At 43.2% G+C, this 20,886-nt stretch overlaps 1 protein-coding gene across 3 annotated transcripts in view; it reads right to left on the bottom strand.

Moving 5' to 3' along the window:
• Positions 1-20,886, bottom strand: part of ANAPC4 (anaphase promoting complex subunit 4) — a 170,924-nt gene that overhangs the window by 100,912 nt on the left and 49,126 nt on the right. For all 3 annotated transcript variants that reach the window (XM_073602472.1, XM_073602470.1, XM_073602471.1), the window contains exons 11-14: positions 16,634-16,720; positions 11,212-11,276; positions 1,585-1,627; positions 1,431-1,507 (exon numbers count right to left, since the gene is read on the bottom strand). In XM_073602472.1, coding sequence (XP_073458573.1) covers positions 1,431-1,507; positions 1,585-1,627; positions 11,212-11,276; positions 16,634-16,720 — 272 coding nt within the window. The remainder of the gene's footprint in view (positions 1-1,430; positions 1,508-1,584; positions 1,628-11,211; positions 11,277-16,633; positions 16,721-20,886) is intronic.

Below are 20,886 nucleotides of genomic sequence, written 5' to 3' on the forward strand. Positions count from 1 at the left end.
TACTGTGACATACTGAAGCAGAGCATAATTCCCTCCCTTTGGAGACTGGGCCACAGGACAGTATTCCAACATGATAATGACCCCAAACACACCTCCAAGATGACCACCACCTTGCTAAGGAAGCAGAGGGTAAAGGTGATGGATTGGGTAAGCATGTCTCCAGACCTAAACCATATTGAGCATCTGTGGGGCATCTTCAAACCGAAGGTGGAGGAGCACAAGGTCTCTAACATCCACCAGCTCCGTGATGTCATCATGGAGGAGTGGAAGACTCCAGTGGCAACCTATGAAGCTCTGGTGAACTCCATGCCCAAGAGGGTTAAGGCAGTGCTGGAAAATAATGGTGGCCACACAAAATATTGACACTGGGCCCAATTTGGACATTTTCACTTAGGGGTGTACTCACTTTTGTTGCCAGCAGTTTAGACATTAATGGCTGTGTGTTGAGTTATTTTGAGGGCACAGCAAATTTACACTATTATACAAGCTGTACTATTTTACATTGTAGCAAAGTGTAATTTCTTCAGTGTTGTCATGAAAAGATATAATAAAATATTTACAAAAATGTGAGGGGTGTGCTCACTTTTGTGATATACTGTGTGTATATATTTATATATACATACACACACACAAACAATGGGCAAATTCACAGATAAAATACATTCATTGGAGCCATCTTTCTTGCTCAACAATTACTATTTCTGTTAATCTATTCCTGAGCTATACACAGCCTGGACAGCTGAGACAGATTGGTGGCCTGATTGCTTGGTCACCTCCCCAAACCAACCCAACCCAACCCAACCCTTTGACTGTAGAGTGTAGGAGCTGCAACAGATTTAGGAAGTCATCCCTCTGCACTCTTATATGGACAGTAGGTTTCTTGTCAGGTTTTGTGAATGCAGTTCAGTGAAAACCACTGGAGCCTCATGGTTTGGTTATGTATATGTTGTTTGGGAAAGTATTAAAAGAGGACTTTTTAGTTACAACAAACTGAGAACACGTGAATATCCTGTCTTTCCATAATATCTACTTTGTAGAGCTTTTGGGCAAACTTGCACACACAAAATATATCTTAACACTTCAACAAACACAAAAAAACCTTTGTCAACCTATATTTTGCATGTTTCCTTTTTTGTAACCTGTGATTTCTATTTTTTTCTTGTTGAATTATGGAACTTCTCTATAAGAGGCAATTGTAATTGGTCAAAGCAGTCACATGCCAGCACGTGACCAATTAGAAACGCTCAAATCGGTCCCGGAGGCCAGCACTTAATCAAATCCCCCGGACCCCAGCACTTTCTGGCACCAGATGTCTGTTTTAACTTTCTTTGAAAAAAAAAAAAAAAAAAAGGTAATTTGCTATCTTTTACAAAACCTATTCCTATGAGAACAGTCCTGTCATCAATGTTGCCAATGTTAAATTAACATACCTTTGTAAATGACTTATTACAAGTTTCTGAATAGTGGAGTATGAAGATTCTACAGACTGACCAAGCTTCTTTAGGCCCTGAAAGCCAAGAATCGTATTAATCAATACATTTGCACTTTATAGAACAGAACAACAAAACACAAATTAATACTCACTTTAATTGTCAGCTGATTCATCAGCAATGCTTGGAGCTCTGGACTAAATGTGAAACATAGATAAGGTAAAAGCTTTTATTGGAAAAAATACAAATCAATAAGGATACTGTACATCTCATGATCTTTTAATTAATGCATTATTTAATTACATGTTGTTTCTGAGCTTCATTATAAACACACTATTCAGCTTTAAGGGTAAGTACACCTTTATAATAAAATTTGCACTGCAGTCAATAGGCCTCAGTATTTTACAAATCATGATGCATAGAAAAATTGAGCTTCATTTAAAACTGAACTCCAGTTAATGACATATTTTGTATACTGCTGCCTCTAGGGAAGCTGTAAATCACTGTAGTACCCAACCACTACAGTGGAACCACCATCTTCAGGGAGCCGTGTCAAGCATCTGCTCCAGATTCTGATAAGATGGCCGGGGAGCGGCCATCTTAGCAGCTCGCTGAGAGGCTGAGACTGCAATCAGTCCAGGCAGCTGGCGGATCCAGACTTCCTAAGTCAGGATGACGCACTGCCTGGAATGATCCTAGTGACGTTAGCGGATGGGTCACAGGAGTGCAAAACGAATTGGATCCTTAGGAGAAGCCCAGGCTATAGAGCTCAGGCTGGACTTCTCCTTTAAATTGTGGCTTGAAACACCCTATGGCTGAAGCTGGTGTCAGCAGAGGCCTGAACACCCCCCAGATAAAACTTAAACATCTGAACAGAGGACCAGGTGGTAGCCTTGCAAATCCATGAAATAAATGCCAGCTTTGGATCCTTGAACTTGGAATGCCAGTAGATCTTATGTCCAATGTCCCCCAATGGTGACTGATGTTCACCACATTGGGGTGAAGAGACCATTATCTCGGTTCTTGGCGTTGATGACTGAGAAAATCCATCTACCAACTGTCTACTCTGGGAATGTAGACTGAAAATAAGGCTGGAACATGCCTTTCTGCTAAAGTAGAATTGGGTCTGCCTCTTGAAGGGTTGCATGGTACCTGGTGCTACCCTAATGATTGATGTAAGCCACAGCTGTAGTGTTTTCCAATGGACCCATGTCAGTCACCCCTGAAGCTGGTTAGTTCACTGCAGTGGGGACAAGTGAATGGCTTTTAGTGCAAGAACATTGACGGAAAGTCTGGAATCCCTTGATGTCCATGTCCTTTGGACTGTTTCCATCCACTGGACTCCCCTCCAGCCTGACAGGCTTGCTTCTAATGTGAGAGAACCCTATTTAAATAGAAGATAGTGGCTGACCTGGAATCAGGAAGTACAAAGTCAAAGATGTAGGAAGGATGATCTGCACACCGGTTGTTGCTTTTAAAGAATCTTCATTTTATTGAAAAGCCACAGTGAACAAACGCAGATAAAATCAGTTCTGATTTTATCTGCGTTTGAACACTGTGGCTTATCAATAAAATGAAGATTCTTTAAGAGCAATAACCGATGTGCAGACCATCCTTTCTACATCATTCTACTCAGCCAGGGACTGTGGATCGAGCACCCGGGAGCTCTGCCATCCATGTGTTGTATGGTGGTAGCACTGATTTTTGTGTTTGCACTAAGTCGGATCGGCTCCTCAGTGACGTGGCGGGCGAGCGCCCCCTATACCCCTTAAAGCGGCTGCTGTGTACAGCTGCATCGATTCGCGCAAGGGAGCCATTCTGCCGACAGCGGGCGGTCGGCAAGAGGTTAATAACAACTTGCTTTTTATTTTAAACTTTACATATTAACCACTTAACGCAAAACGACGTACCTGTACGTTGGTACTTTGATGCTAAAAACACAGCAAAACTCCTTGTTATGAGGAGTATTGCTATGAAAAACTATTTAAAGTGTTGCTCGATGGTCCATGGCCACAACAACCATTTACACACTGCTTCCAAAAAAAGGAAATTCCCAGTCTCCCACGCACTTACATGTGCACAAGGGAGGAGCCCAATGTCCAGAAACACTAGACCACTATAAAGTGTGTAATAACAATCAGCGCCAAAAAATCTTTCTAAAGTGCAATGTGCAAAAATGATTATAGAATATATAAACCTCCCCCACAGCTGCTGTGACACTCTTTTTGTTTTTTTTTTTTTTTGCAAAAAAAAGCAAAAAAAACTCCAAAAGCTACAACAAGAGCAGACCTTTTGGATACAACCTAAACAACACAAAACAAACACAACCTCTATAACTCCTGCTATCAGCAACTTGGAACCCAATCCAGAATCCCAACGTAACCCTTGTATAAATACTGACCTGATGGAAAATGTGGATATAACAGAGGAACTCGGAATTATAAATTTGTCAAATTATAAACTTTCCACACCAGAAATAACAGTCCTCTCCAAAGGCCTCACATTCTGCCCAACCACCAAATTGGATAATTTACAGGTATGGTCAGATATGGAGGAATTCTTCAGGAGACTAAGGCTCAAAGAATATTTTCACTGTAATGAAAGGAATACTAGGACAATAGGAGGTGACAAAAAAAAGAAAAAGAACAGCAACTTCACACCTTCACAAGGATGCAACCCCAAACTGGATACCTATATTGACAGCTTCAGGCTGTGTGTCACATCCCTGATATCCATCCAGCAAAAGAAAATATTATACAACCTTTCACCACTGGAGCGAAGGGCTGTACACGATCTGCACAATAATCAGACCATAACCATCAAACCAGCAGATAAAGATGGAACAGTCATTGTGATGGATACAGACAAATATATACAAGAGGGCCAGAGGCAGCTGGCAAATACTACTTACTACAAAAAACTGGATTATGATGCGACCCAGGATTTTACTAAGCAATTAAAAGGTCTCATTATAACAATACCAAGCCACCTACATTCAGAACTTATCAATGCGATTCCAGATAATGCAGAAATTGGAGATTTCTACATGCTGTCCAAGATTCAAAAGCCAGGAAATCCAGGCAGACCCATTACAACACGTACGAATACACCTACTGAACATATATCAGGCCTTGTAGAAAACATGTTAAAACCGTTAGTCATGAACACTACTAGTTTCCTGCAAGACACCACTGATTTTCTGAACAAGCTTAACAATATACAACAATTACCACCAAAAACACTTCTAGTTACTATGGATGTAGAATTTCTGTACAGTAACATCCCTCACAAGGATGGGTTGGCAGCATGTCACAGATTGTTATCATCCTCAACAAACCACAAATACACTGCTGAGGATGTTACACAGCTCATCGAATTCATTCTTACACATAACTACTTTACTTTCAACAATGACATCTATCTCCAATATATGGGTACTGCTATGGGAAGTAAAATGGCACCCCAATATGCAAATTTATTTATGGCCGACCTGGAGTACAATTTACTGAACAGCATACAACAAAAGCATACAGATTTTACCGCTATTTTGATGATATCTTCATGATATGAACTGAAGGTGAAGAAAATCTAAAACAATTTTTCTTATTGAATAACAATTTTTACCCATCTATCAAACTAAAAATGTATTATTTGAACACACATCAACTTCCTAGACACTACAGTATACATCAGGGATGACAAGCTTCACACGTCGATATACAGAAAACCAACTGACCGATGCAGCGATCTCCATAATTCCAGTTTTCACCCCCAACACACTAAACGAGCCATCATACACAGGCAGGCCATCAGACACCACTGAATATGTTCCGACCCAGAAGACAGAGATAAACATCTCAGAACACTGGCAGACTCCTTCCATAAGAAAGGTCACAAAGACAAAACCATCAACAACAGCATAAACACAGCCTTGAAAACCCGAAGAGAAAATCTCCTCCAATACACAGAGAAAAAACAAACAACCAACCGAGTACCTCTAGTCACCACATACAACCCAACACTAGAAGGGATTAAAAAGATAATCAAAGATTTACAACCCATTATAACAGAGGATGAAACTCTGAAAAAAATATTCCAACAAATCCCATTATTGGCTTTCAGACAACTACCCAACCTCAGACATAAACTAATCAGCAGGAAACTTCACTCTGATTATAAAGTCACAAATAATGGAAGCAAACCCTGCAATAAAAAAAACATTGCAAACTGTGCAACCAGATCAATCTATCCAAAAGTGTCACACACACACACAAATGGGACCTTCAATATCATGGGATCATACAGTTGTACCTCCAATATTGTGGTGTACCTCATCTAATGCAACAGGTGTAGCAAAGGATCTTATGTTGGTGAAACAGGACAGAAGTAGTGAGGATGAATTTGCACAGACATACCATCAAGGAACATAAGGAAGACAGTTTCTGCACACCTGTGGGACATCATTTCTCACAACCGGACCACACTATAGAAGACTTCAATGTTTTAGTTCTTAAAGGGAATTTCAGAACTATCCAGGAAAGGAAAACGTTTGAGCTATGGATGATACTTCTTTTTGACACAAAAAACAATGGCCTACATTTAGATATTGGTTTCCTCACCCATTATACTACAGTTTTATGACCCCCTCTGTGACCATCATCCCCCCCCCCCCCCCCCCACTCCAGTCTATAGCTTTTCCTCGGTCTTATCTCACTTGCTGATAGCTTTATTACCATACACATTGATTTGTATGTGTTTGTTTTTCTTTTTCCTTTCCCTCAGAGATTTTCTTTTTTTTTTTGTTTTAACCTTTAACCTTCTGCTAAAACTTTTGTGAATCAGTACTGCTTGGACCTTGAAGGACCCCCCGCCCCCAGAAGTCTGTGAAAAATTATATGTTAGTGCAAATAAAAAAAGTATCACGGACAGTACTCAATTTTCTCAGTTATAAACCAGAAACCTGCTCTCAGAGAGAGATCTCCATCACCTAAGGACACTAGCAAAAGACGGAGGATTGCTGGGACAGGAAGGTGTTATATGAGCTGTCCCAACAACCTTGTTTGCCAGTGTTCTCACCTAAAGGTGACAGCATATAACCCCTTTCCTTTCAGCCCCAAATCGTTGTCAAAAGCTTGTAGACTTCACCTCTATAACATCTTTAAAATGTGCTCCTTTTTAACTAAGGAAACCACAAGCTACAAGGTTGTTGGGACAGCTCATATAACACCTTCCTCTCCCAGCAATCCTCCGTCTTTTGCTAGTGTCCTTAGGTGATGGAGATCTCTCTCTCAGAGCAGGTTTCTGGTTTATAACTGAGAAAACTGAGTACTGTCCGTGATACTTTTTTTTTTATCTCTCGCCTTGACTATTGCAACTCCCTTCTCAAAGGCCTACCTTTCCATAGGCTATCCCCTCTTCAGTCTAACATGAATGCTGCTGCTAGACTCATCTACCTTACCAACCGCTCAGTGTCTGCCACCCCTTTCTGCCAATCCCTGCACTGGCTTCTGATCGCCCAGCGAATTTAATTCAAAATACTAACCACAACATACAAAGCAATTCACAACTCTGCCCAAGCTACATCACCAATCTTGTTTCCAAACATCACCCAAACTGTCCTCACCGCTCCTCTCCTGCTCTCAAGCTCCCTTGTTACCTCCTCCCATGCTTGTCTCCAGGACTTCTCCAGAGCCTCTCCCATCCTCTGGAACTCTCTACATCAATCTGTCTGGCTATCTCCTACCCTGGCTGGCTTTAGGCGATCTCTGAAAACTCATCTCTTCAGGGAAGCCTATCATGCATCCAACTAATGTTTGATTACTCAGCTGACCCCTCTATTGGATTGTAAGCTCCTATGAGCAGAGCCCTTTTAACCCTCTTGTATTTTATTGTATGGTAACTGTACTGTCTCCCTTTTATATTGTAAAGCTCTGTGTAAACTGTTGGTGCTATATAAATTCTGTACGATAATAATAATAATGGTCTCAATTAATGGAAGCCTGTGTCCTGTACTGTAAGATTAAGAAAGTAGCAGACTGGGTGATTGGAGACATTCTGCATATAAGCTAGGATAGATGGTACATCGATCATGCTCCCAACATCACAAGAAGGGTGTGAAGCTAATGTACTGCTCGTCCACAAATCTGTACAGACACAGCACGCTCTCCCTTGTTCACAATTCTGCACATGCGCTGTGCCTTCTCCATTGTCCACAAATTTGCACATGCGCAGTGTGCTCTCCCTCCATGTCACAACAGGAAGGTACTGATCATTCAAAGTGTTACTTTTTTGGTCAGGCTTTGAAGCTGCTTTTGGCCTACAGGTAGGTAATTTAAAAGAAGTTCAATTTCTTTACACTGTCCCATGACTTGTAAACTAAGGAGGACCCTTGACGGCACTGGAAATTTTATTATAAAGAGGAACTAACCCTTTAATGGCATATCTTCTCACTGAACTGGTATTTTTACTTTGTTGGGTCAGGAAAGCCAGTTATTTGTTGGCTCAGGAAAGCCAGTTACTACACCTTTTTCACTTTTAATGCATGGCTGGTGCTCTTTTTTGTACCATCTACAACCTGTCTATATGAATGGGTTAAACAGGGGCAGTACTTATACAGTTGTGCTCATACGTTTCCATACCCTGGCAGAATTTATGATTTCTTGGCCATTTTTCAGAGAATATGAATGATAACACAAAAACATTTCTTTCACTCATGGTTAGTGTTTGGCTGAAGCCATTTATTATCAATCGACTGTCTACTCATTTTAAATCATAATCACATAATCACATCATAAACAAAAACTACCCAAATGACTCAGATCAAAAGTTTACATACCTTGGTAATTTTGGCCTAATAACATGCACACAAGTTGACACAAAGGAGTTTGGATGGCTATTAAAGGTAACCATCCTCACCTGTGATCTGTTTGCTTGTAATTAGTGTGTGTGTATAAAAGGTCAATGCATTTCTGGACTCCTGACAGAACCTTGCATCTTTCATCCAGTGCTGCACTGACGTTTCTGGATTCTGAGTCATGGGGAAGGCAAAAGAATTGTTAACCACTTCAATACCGGGCACTTAGACACCTTCCTGCCCAGGCCAATTTTCAGCTTTCAGCGCTGTCCCAATTTGAATGACAATTGCGCGGTCATACAACACTCTACCCAAACAAATTTTTTATAATTTTGTTCCCACAAATAGGGCTTTCTTTTGGTGGTATTTGATCGCCTCTGTGATTTTTATTTTTTGCGCAACAAATAAAGAAATACTGAAAATTTTGAAAAAAAAATTTTTTCTTTGTTTCTGTTAAGAATTTTTGTAAACAAGTACGTATTCTTCAACGACGGGCACTGATATGGCTGCACTGACGGGCACTGATATGGCTGCACTGACGGGCACTGATAAGGCGGCACTGATGGGCACCGATGAGGTGGCACCTATGAGGTGGCACTGATGAGGTGGCACTGATAGGCGGCACTGATGGGCACTGGTATGTGGCACTGATGGGCACTAATAGGTGGCATTGATGGATACTAATGGGTGGCACAGATGGGCACTTATGGGTGGCACTGATAGGTAGCACGGATGGGCACTGACAGGTGGCACCGATGGACACTGATGGGTGGCACGGATGACACTGATTGGTGGCATTGCTGGGCATCACTGATAATGGTGCCAGTCAGTGCCCATTTGTGGGCACTGATTAGCACAGATCGGGCATAATTTGCACATGTGGATGGCCATGAGGTACATACCTGGCCATCCACATGTTGCCCCCTTCCCTGGTGGTCCTAGCAGCTTCCCTGGTGGTCTAGTGTGGGCATCCGAGGGGGGGCTGCGCTGACCCCCCCTGTCAGGAGAGCCGACGATCGGCTCTCCTCTACTCGCGTCTGTCAGACGCGAGTGAGGAAAAGCCAATCCACGGCTTTTCCTATTGGCATCGTGATCAGCCGTGGTTGGACACGGTGATCACGTGGTAAAGAGCCTCCGTTGGAGGCTCTTTACCAAGATCGGTGGGGCGGTGTTTCAGACTGACACACCGCTCCACCGATCACCGCAATGCATGCCCCCATGGGCACGTGGCGGCTGTTATCCTGCTGGGCGTCATATGACGCCCAGTTAGGATAACTGAACCACCGCCCGGCCGTCAATCTGCTATAGGCCGGGCGGGAAGTGGTTAAAGGATCTGCGGGTAAAGGTAGTTGAACTGTATAAAAGCAGTGTTCAAACTCTAATCAAGAAGTGGAAAATGGGGGGTCCTGTTGAAACCAAACCACGGTCAGGTAGACCAACTAAAATTTCAGCCATAACTGCCAGGAAAATTGTTCGGGATGCAAAGAAAAACCCACAAATAACTTCAGGTGAAATACAGGACTCTCTGAAAACATGTGGTGTGGCTGTTTCAAGATGCACAATAAGGAGGCACTTGAAGAAAGATGGACTGCATGGTCGAGTCGCCAGAAGAAAGCCATTACTACGCAAATGCTGCAAAGTATTCCGCTTACAATACGCCAAACAGCACAGAGACAAGCTTCAAACCTTCTGGCACAAAGTCATTTGGAGCGATGAGACCAAAATTGAGCTTTTTGGCCACAACCATAAACGCTACATTTGGAGAGGAGTCAACAAGGCCTATGATGAATGGTACACCATTCCTACTGTGAAACACAGAGGTGGATCGCTGATGTTTTGGGGATGTGTGGGCTACAAAGGCACAGGAAATTTGGTCAAGATTGATGGCAAGATGAATGTATATTATCAAAAAATACTGGAGGAACATTTGCATTCATCAGCCAGAAAGCTGCGCATGGGACACACTTAGACATTCCAACATGACAATGATCCAAAACACAAGGCCAGGTTGACCTGTCATTGGCTACAGCAGAATAAAGTGTAGGTTCTGGAGTGGCCATCTCAGTCTCCTGACCTCAATATTATTGAACCACTATGGGGAGATCTCAAACGTGCAGTTTATGCAAGACAGCCCAAGAATTTACAGGAACTGGAGGCTTTTTGCCAAGAGGAATGGGCAGCTTTATCATCTGAGAAGATAAAGAGCCTCATCCACAAATACCACAGAAGACTTCAAGCTGTCATTGATGTTAAAAGGGGCAAAAAAGGCATTAAGAACTGGGGTATGTAAACTTTTGATCAGGGTAATTTGGCTAGTTTCTGTTGTCATTATGATTTAAAAAGAGAAAACACGGTTGATTGATAATAAATGGCTTTAGCCAAACACTAACCATGAGTGAAAAAAGTTTTTTGTGTTTATTCATATTCTCTGAAAAATGCCCAAGAAATCATAAATTTTGCCAGAGTATGTAAACCTATGAGCACAATTGTATGATGCCTGAAAGCTTGGCTTTTTCTTTTAAAATGTTGCTTGACTTAGGCTGGTTATTATATTGTATGAAAGACTTTTGCCACATCTGCTTGATAAGGGAAAAAACAATCCTGTGGATCCAGCCAGAAATCGAGTGCTGTCCTGTGTACAATATGGTAGAACTATAAATGGCAACTACAAACAGAAGTTTAATGAACATATTGTAAAACTGGATTTAAAGTGACAGTATTCGTCATGCAACAAGTTAAATCAGCAATTCTCTATACAATCTTTTTTGAATCTATAACTTGTACCCCAGCCTGCTTTATTAATATCTAAAAAACATTATTAGTGAGCAGCTCCTCACTAATTGTGTAGATAGCTGAAGAAATTCCAGAAAAATGGAGAATTCAAGTAATTAAAATATCATTTAATGTTGTAAGCTCAAATGATGTTACCTGGCTTTACCCCAAAGGAGCAGTTGCATAAATTCATCTTGCACAGAGGTGGTGGTATTTTTTTCCTAAAATAGTAAAGAATAAAACATGAAAGAAAAATAAAAAAACTTTTAATATGCGTCTAGTAGTAGTATAGTAGAACCTAAACTCATGTGCATGAAGGATGAAGTGAATCAGATGTTATAACTTAAAGTGGCTGTTAACCTCAGACATGAAATATGAACAAAGCACATCCTTCTATAGTATGTACTTGCCTCAATTAAGAGCACTAAATGTCATTTCTGCCTGCTGCTTCGTTCCCCTGCTATCATCATGAACCACTTCTGACAACTTTACCTGACACCAAGAGAAAAAAGATAACAGGGGAGGGAGCTCCAGCTGTTTGACAGCCTCGGCTCCTGTGGTCCTGTGTGAAGGAAGCGTGCCCCTTCCCTCCAATCAGCTCTCAGAGCTCTCCTCAATGAGCTCTGCAGATTGTAACTTCAAGCTCTCTGTCTTTTTTTCTGAACTCTCAGGCAAGCTTTAAATATTCAGCACTTTGAACAGATGTAGAGATGAGAGGGTTGCAGATAGACAGGTACAACTTGTGTAGAAGGAGTTGTTATATCTCTGTGTATCACCTGAGGCTAGTCACTTCACTGGGTATATGTAAGGGTTTACAACCATTTTAAATCAGTGAATTTTTAACCGCTTGGCGACCACTGCGTCAGAATGGCACAGCTGGGTGAAACAACGTTACCTTACGCCACTTCGCCTTTTGGCCACTAGGGGGGGCGTGTGCATGCCCGCAGCCGATGCGAGTGCCCGACAAGCGCGATGACCGCCGGGCACCCGCGATCACCCGCGACAGAGCGAGAGCCGGGATCTGTGTGTGTAAACACACAGATCCTGGTTCTTTCAGGGGTGTAGAGACAGATTGTGTGTTCATACTAAGTATGAACACCAATCTTTCTCTCCTCCTAGACAGTCCCATCCCCCCTACAGTTAGAACACACACTAGGGAACACAGTTAACCCCTTGATTGCACCGTAGTGTTAACCCCTTCCCTGCCAGTGACATTTACACAGTAATCAGTGCATTTTTATAGCATTGATCGCTGTATAATTGTCATTGATCCCAAAAATGTGTCAAAAGTGTCCAATTTGTCCGCCGCAATATCGCAGTCCCGATAAAAATCGCAGATTGCCGCCATTACTAGTGAAAAAATAAAATAAAAATGCCATAAATCTATCCCCTATTTTGTAGACACTATAACTTTTGCGCAAACCAATCAATATACGCTTATTGCGATTTTTTTTACCAAAAATATGTAGAAGAATACATATCGGCTTAAACTGAGGGGAAAAAAAATTTTTTTGATAACAAATGTGGGATATTTATTATAGCAAAAAGTAAAAGATATTGTGTTTTTTCAAAATTGTCGCTATTCTTGTTTATAGTGCAAAAAATAAAAAACGCAGAGGCGATCAAATACCACCAAAAGAAAGCTCTGTTTGTGGGGAAAAAAAAGACGTCAATTATGTTTGGGTACAATGTCGCATGACTGCGCAATTGTCAGTTAAAGCGATGCAGTGCTGTATTGCAAAAAATGGCCTGGTCATTGACCAGCCAAATCTTCCGGGGCTGAAGTGGTTAAAGTGTAACTAAAGGTTACACTTTTTTTCATTTTGGATCAAGTAAGGTAGGTATATAAACTCTTTTTTTGCCATCTGTGTCCCATTGGGGAGATTTCTCTTCACTTCCTGTCTAATAGCCAAAACAGGAAGTGAAAGGCAATCCCTCCAAAGTAAAGGAACCCAAGGGTGTCAACCAGGGTCACCAGAACTAGCATCCAATTTGGATGAGTTTCCCTTTATTACAGTTCTGATGTCAACCAAAATTTTTACTTTCAATGATAACAATAAACAGGACTAATAGAGAAGAGGGTGAATCTCGCTAATGGGGGCACAGACAGCAATAAAAATGGATAGGTGTTGTAATCCATCTCTACCCTATCCTAAAAAAAAAAGTTTTGCCTCAAGTTACACTTTAACGTACAGAAACAGCATACATAGGTAAATGTGCAGCCAATTTTCTGTAATCTTTGTAAATAGCAAAGGATATGGAAAATGTTTATTTAGCATACAGTCTACATACAGTCAGCTGTAATTTATTAAATGAATTTCCTTTTTGGAATTTTTTTATTCAGTTCTAATAAATAATATAGATTATGCTCTAGAGCAGGGGTGTCAAATACAATTTCATCGTGGGCCGCATCTGCGTTATAGTTGCCCTCAAAGGGCTGGTTGTATCTGTAAGACTATGTATGCAGAGTTCAGAAGTATAGAGTACAGTGTTCAGAAGTACGTGACTTACAGAGTGCAGCATTTAGGGGTACACTATCTACAGAGTGCAGAGTTCAGGAGTGTGTTACATACAGAGTGCATGGTTTGGGAGTACGCTACATACCCCCAAAGTGCAGGGTTGAGGAGTGTACCAGGTACAGAGTGCGGAGTTCAGGAGTGTGCTACGTACAGAGTGCATGGTTTAGGAGTGTGTTATGTACAGTGTGCAGGGTTCAGGTGTATGCTGTGTGCAGAGTTGAGTGTGCTACATACAGAGTGCAGGGTTTAGGGGTGTGCTATACACAGTGCCCAGAGTTCAGGAGTGTGCTACGTATGGAGTGCATGGTTTAGGGGTGCACTACGTATAGAGTGCAGGGTTGAGGAGTGTGCTACGTACAGAGTGCAGAGTTCAGGAGTACGCGACTTACAGAATGCAGGGTTTAGGGGTGCGCTACGTATAGAGTGCATAGTTTAGGGGCGTGAGCTGTGTGCAGAGTTCCGTGCCCAACATACAGATTGCAGGGTTTAGGTGTGTGCTATACACAGTGTGCAGGGTTCAGCTGTCTTTCACAGGATGGCCACATCTCAGCTCCACCCCTCCTCCTCTGCTCTAACCTCTGCACCACTCTCCTCCATCCCCCACCTGTGCACACATCTCCCCCCACAGGCCTCATTCCTCCCTTACCCAAAAGCTTCCTTGCATCTCACCTACCTGGCCTGCCCTAGGCTATAAGAAGGTTGCCAAGACCCTGAAACTAAGCTGCAGCATGGTGGCCAAGAACATACAGCCTTTTAACAGGACAGGTTCCATTAAGAACAGGACTCACCGTGGTTGACCAAAGAAATTGAGTGCGTGTGCTCAGCGTCATATCCAGAGGTTGTCTTTGGGAAATAGACGTATGAGTGCTGCCAGCATTGCTGCAGAGGTTGAAGGGGCAGGGGGTCAGCCTGTTAGTGCTCAGACCATACGCCGCACACTGCATCAAATTGATCTGCATGGCTGTCAACCCAAAAGGAAGCCTTTTCTAAAGATGATACACAAGAAAGCCCGCAGTTTGCTGAAGACAAGTAGACTAAGGACATAGATTACTGGAACCATGTCCTGTGGTCTGATGAGACCAAGATAAGCTTATTTGGTTCAGATGGTGTCAAGCGTGTGTGGCGGCAACCAGGTGAGGAGTACAAAGACAAGTGTGTCTTGCCTACAGTCAAGCATGGTGGAGGGAGTGTCATGGTCTGGGGCTGCATTAGTACTGGGGAGCTACAGTTTATTGAGGGAACATACTGAAACAGAGCATGATCCCCTCCCTGGGCCACAGGGCAGTATTCCAACATGATAATGACCCCAAACACACCGCTAAGAAGACCATTGCCTTGCTAAATAAGCTGAGGGTAAAGGTGATGGACTGGCCAAGCATGTCTCAAGACCTAAACCCTATTGAACACTTGTGGGGCATCTTCAAGAGGAGGGTGGAGGAGCGCAAAGTCTCTAACTTCCACCAGCTCCGTGATGTCGTCATGGAGGAGGGGAAGAGGACTCCAGTGGCAACCTGTAAAGCTCTGGTGAACTCCATGCCCAAGAGGGTTAAGGCAGTGCTGGAAAATAATGGTGGCCACACAAATTATTAACACTTTTGTCCCTATTTGGACATTTTCACTTAGGGGTGTACTCACTTTTGTTTCCAGCAGTTTAGACATTAATGGCTGTGTGTTGAGTTATTTTGAGGGGACAGCAAATTTACACTGTTATACAAGCTGTACACTCACTACTTTACATTGTAGCAAAGTGTCATTTCTTCAGTGTTGTCACATGAAAAGATACAATAAAATATTTACAAAAATGTGAGGGGTGTACTCACTATTGTGAGATACTGCAGTCCTCAAATTTTCCACTCGCCTACTCGCATTTTTGGAAAATGAGGGCTGGCGAGGAGCTGGGCTGCCTGGAAGTGGGGGGTGAGCACCATTGGCGGACGGGGGTTGATCAGGAGCTGTTCTCCAAGTGATCGCCCCGGGGAAGGAGAGCATGGAGGAAGAGGAGAGCCGTGGGATTACAGAGTGAGGGTAGCCTGCTGTAACAGCTTACATTACAATTGCCTCTGATCGCCGTCAGGGCGGGCACATTGAGGCTGCAATGGTGGGCACAGGTGAGGCTGCAATGGTGGGCACAGGTGAGCCTGCATTGATGGGCATTGGCGAGGCTGTGCTGAGGGGCACTGATAAAATTGTTGTTAATATTCATTTTTGTAACTTAATTCTGCATAAATCATTTAAGCGTCCTTTCATGAGATAATTTATGAGGGCGTGTTTAGGTCGGAATTAGGGTGGGGGCAGGGTAGGGGTTGGGTGGGGCAACTGGTGGCGAGTAACACTTGAGGCCTGGCTAGTAGCTCAGGACTTGAAATTTTCAGCCCTGAGATACTGTATAATAAATATATATATATATATATATATATATATATATATATATATATATATATATATATATATATATATATATATATATATATATACACACACATACATACATACACACACACACACACACACACACACACACACAAATACACACATACATGTAAACCCTCGCCGTTTTTCACCTTAATGCATTCTATGCATTAAGGTGAAAAACTTCCTATGCTGTAGCAGCGTTCCTGAGCCCCCCTTATACTTACCTGAGCCCCGTAATTCCCACGACAGGAACGAGCACACCAGCTCCGGCCGGTGTGTCATGTCCTGATTGGATAGATTGATAGCAGCGCAGCCATTGGCTCCCACTGCTGTCAATCAAGTCCAATGATGCGGGCGCGGGGGGTGGAGCCGAGTCCTGCTGTCTATGTTTACGGACACAGCAGCAGGACACAGGAGCGTGCCTGCATGGGTGTCCACGAAAGAGCGCTTCTCCGACAGGGCACTCAAGAAGAGGAGGAGCCAGGAGCGCCGCAGAGGGACCCCAGAAGAAGAGGATCGGGGCCAGTCTGTGCATAACCAACTGCACAGCAGAGGTAAGTATGATATGTTTGTTATTTTTATTTTTAAAACCGAACCTTTACAACCACTTTAATAATATAAAATAAACAAAATTATAAAAGGCATACTTGGACAAACTTTGTTAGCCGAGAATCCATCTGCATCAAAATTTCTTCCCAGGCTTCACACATACAAGTCAGAGACAACTTTAAATACTGAAAATTAAAAAAAAAAAGAATAATAAAATAATAAAAATACAAATGGTACAAATAATAGGATTTTCTAACAGCTTACCTGTAAAATCCTTTTCTTGGAGTACATCACGGGACACAGAGCACCATAGTAATAACTATGTGGGTTATAGGCCACCTTTAGGTGAATGGACACTGGTATAACCAAAAAGGAAACAGGAAGTGCCCCTCCCTATATAACCCCTCCCATACCGGGAGTATCTCAGTTTTTGTAGCAAAGTAATATATACACATATCCCAATAAGAGGGGAGGGACCTCTGTGTCCCGTGATGTACTCCAAGAAAAGGATTTTACAGGTAAGCTTTTAGAAAAATCCTATTTCCTTTATCATACATCACAGGACACAGGGCCATAGTAATAACTATATGGGATGTCCCAAAGCAATGCCACCTGAGGGGAGGGAGACACAAAGCAAATAGCCGCCGTCAGGCGTGAGGACCCTATACTGCTGCCTGCAGCACACTGCGCCTGAAGGCGGTGTCCTCCTGCTATCTTCCATCCATTTGATAGAATCTCGTGAATGTATGTACTGACGACCAAGTAGCGGCCTTGCAAACCTGAGCCACAGAGGCTTGGTGATGCACTGCCCATGAAGCACTGACTGCCTGGATAGAGTGCGCTTTAATCCAAAAGGGAGGAACCTTTCTTTTCAGGCCATATACCTGACTAATCACCTGAGAAATCCACTTAGCAACAGTAGATTTCAATGCTGCCTGACCCTTTTTAGGGCCTTCCGGCAACACAAACAAAACATCAGTTTTCCGTATCTGAGCAGTCGCTTTCAGATATGCTTTAACTGCTATTACTACATCGAGAGAATGTAATAATTTATCTTCTACAGAATGAGGTTCTGGGGAAAAGGAAGGTAAGGAAACATCTTGATTCAGATGAAAACTAGACACTACCTTTGGCAAAAAGGTTGGGTGCGGACGCAGCACCACCTTATCCTTATGAATGATTAAGCATGGCTCTTTACAAGAGAAAGCAGCCAATTCTGATACTCTTCTTGCAGAGGTTATCGCAACTAGGAATAGCAATTTCCTTGTCAAAAGGATCAAAGGAATATTCCGTATAGGTTCAAAGGGTTGTCTTTGCAACACCAACAAAACCGGATTCAAATCCCATGGGCACAAGGGTATTCTAACTGGCAGAGTTATCCGAGTTACCCCTTGTATGAATGCCCGGACTAAAGAATGCAAAGCAAGCAGCCTTTGGAAAAACACTGCCAAAGACCGAAATCTGACCCTTGATTGTACTCAAGGCCAGCTTCATTTCTACTCCTGATTGTAGAAAGGCCAGAATTCTTCCTATGACATACTTACGAGGATGCAAACCCTTGGTTTCACACCAAGTGACATAGGCCTTCCAGACCCTGTATAAAATGGTCCTGGATGCCGGCTTTCTGGCATTAATCAGGGTGGTTACTACTGAACCTGAAAGCCCCCGATTTGTTAGAATGTGAGCTTCAATAGTTAAATTTAGCATTTGTAAGGCAGGATGGAATACCCATCCCTGCGACAGCAGGTCCGGACAAGGTGGAAGAGTCAAAGACTCCCCTACTGCCATTCTCACGATCCCTGCATACCAGGGTCTTCTGGGCCATGCCGGGGCCACTAGGATTACCGGCTTCCCTTCTTCCCTGATCCTGTGAAGCAGCTGTGGTAGCAGCTGAACTGGAGGGAATGCATAATCAGTAAAAACTGATTCCACAGGATCACTAACGCATCTACTCCGAGTGCAAGTGGATCCCTTGTTCTCGCCACAAAGTTGTCCAACTACTTGTTAATCCTGGATGCCAATAGATCTACATCCGGTGTACCCCATCTTTGGCATATGGCTAAAAAGACATCGGGATGTAGAGACCATTCTCCCGGCAACAACTGTTGACGGCTCAGAACATCTATCTGCCAATTTTCCACTCCTGGAATGTAAACTGCAGATAGGCAAGGAGCATATTCTGTCTTGGGCAGAGAAACATGGTCCACCTCCCTTTGGGCTGCGTGGCTTCTGGTGCCCTCTTGGTGATTGATATAGGCCACTGCTGTGGCATTGTCGGATTGTATCCTGACAAGAGCATTCAGGACGTCCAGGCTATTAGAGCGAGACGTACTGCCCGAAATCTCTAGGATATTGATGTGCAAGGTCTTCTCGGACTCTGACCCCTTCCCTTGAACAGTGGTCTCTTTCTAGAACTGCTCCCCAGCCCCATAGGCTGGCATCCGTTGTTACTACTTTCCAGGTAACTGGAATGAAGGATTTCCCCTTCTGTAAATTCCTGGTTATCAACCACCAGTTGAGACTCTGGAGTACCTTTGGAGCCAGATTGATTGGATAATCCAAAGCTTGGATCCATTTGTTCCAAGCAGACAGAATTCTGTGTTGCAACAGTCTTGAATGAAACTGGGCATAGGGAACCACTTCGAAGGAAGCTACCATCTTCCCTAGTAACTCCATACAAAGGCGAATGGAAGGACCCTTCTTTGCCTTGACCGCCTGGACCAGCTTTCTTAGATCACTGACTTTTGTCTGAGGCAAGAACGCCCTTCCCTGGGTTGTGTCTATGACTAGGCCCAAATACTGCAGCCTTCTTACCGGCTGTAAGGATGATTTTTCTAGATTAAGAATCCAATCCAGGTGTCTGAGATAACTGACTGTTCTGGACACCCCCTGATTTAACCCTGCTATTGACTGATCTACCAGGAGCAGGTCGTCTAGGTATGCTACTTTTGCTATACCCTAGCCCCTTAGTCTTGGTAGTACAGGGGCTAACACTTTTATAAACAGTCGGGGAGCGGTGGCTAACCCGAAAGGCAAGACCACGAACTGAAAGTGGCGGTGCTCTACCGCAAACCTCAGAAACTTCTGGTAAGCGGGAAATATTGGCACATGTAGATACGCATCCCTGATATCTATTGCTGCTAGAACCTCTCCTCGCCGTAGGGTGGAAACAACTGACCGAATCGACTCCATTTGAAAGGAGCGAATGTTTAGGAAGTGATTCAGATTCCTGAGATCTAGAATGGGTCTGACATCTCCATTTGGTTTTGGTACCATAAAGAGATTTGAAAAAAACCCATGTCCCTCTCTTCTGAGAGAACCTCTATTATTACTTCCTGATAAAGTAATCAGTCCAGTGCCAAAAATAAGGACTTTTTCTTTACTGGGTCCTTGGGAACGTTTGATCTTAGAAAACGCGATGGTAGAAACTGTTGGATTTCTAGTTTGTAGCCCATGGCTACTACAGGACCCACTTGTCTTGGATTTCCTTGTCAAGTTTCTGAGAACCACCGCAGTCTTCCCCCTACTCGATCAAGTGGGGGCGCCCCTTCACAAGGAAGCCTTGGGACTCTGTTTTGTGGACTTCTGACTCCAGGGCTTTTTGTAGCCCTGTGCCTGGTTATGAGGCTTATCCTTTGCCCCTGGCGGTGAAGGCCGTAGAAAATGCCTGGAGGTTGTTGCCCCAGACATCTAAGGAGAAGGTTACAAACTTTCTCCATGAAACGGAAACCCAGCTAAGAGCTTCTTGCATGGTAACTCGGCTGACAAGCTTTTTAGCCACAGAATCCTCCGCATATGTATCAACATGCGCGCAAGGTGAGACACCTGATGGATAAAATCCTTGATAGCGTCCACTGCAAAGTATAGGGCCCTAGATAGCTCAGCTAAACTTTGGGCCTCGTCGGTTTGAGCAGGAACTTTTTTTTTTTTTTTTTAAACCTGCTTGAATTCATCGAAGGGATTGACAGATGCCTATTGCTGCCAATGCAGGTTGTACTACCGAACCAGCTACAGCAAATGAGGCCTAGAGATTCCAACTTCTTATCAGCTGGATCACTAAATACTTGTACATTGTCCACTTGGACAGCAGGGGGGAACCTGACCTGATGGATCTGGTGGATGGTCCCCCCAAAACCCTCTGATGGCTGACAGAGCAGGAGAAAATAGCAATGCTGCAGCCTTTGCTGACACTTGAGCACACACAGGGGAAGCATGGAATGTTGGAGCCAGGTATGTAGCTTTTACAGCCTCTAGTGGCTAAACACAGGCAAGGCACGCATACTCAAACCAGAAAGACCAAGTGAAATATAAAAATATACATTCCTTGTAATCTTTCTGACTTACCTGATCC

This window comes from Aquarana catesbeiana, linkage group LG10 (genome assembly GCF_042186555.1).
Source record: "Aquarana catesbeiana isolate 2022-GZ linkage group LG10, ASM4218655v1, whole genome shotgun sequence".
NCBI classification, from domain to species: domain Eukaryota; kingdom Metazoa; phylum Chordata; class Amphibia; order Anura; family Ranidae; genus Aquarana; species Aquarana catesbeiana.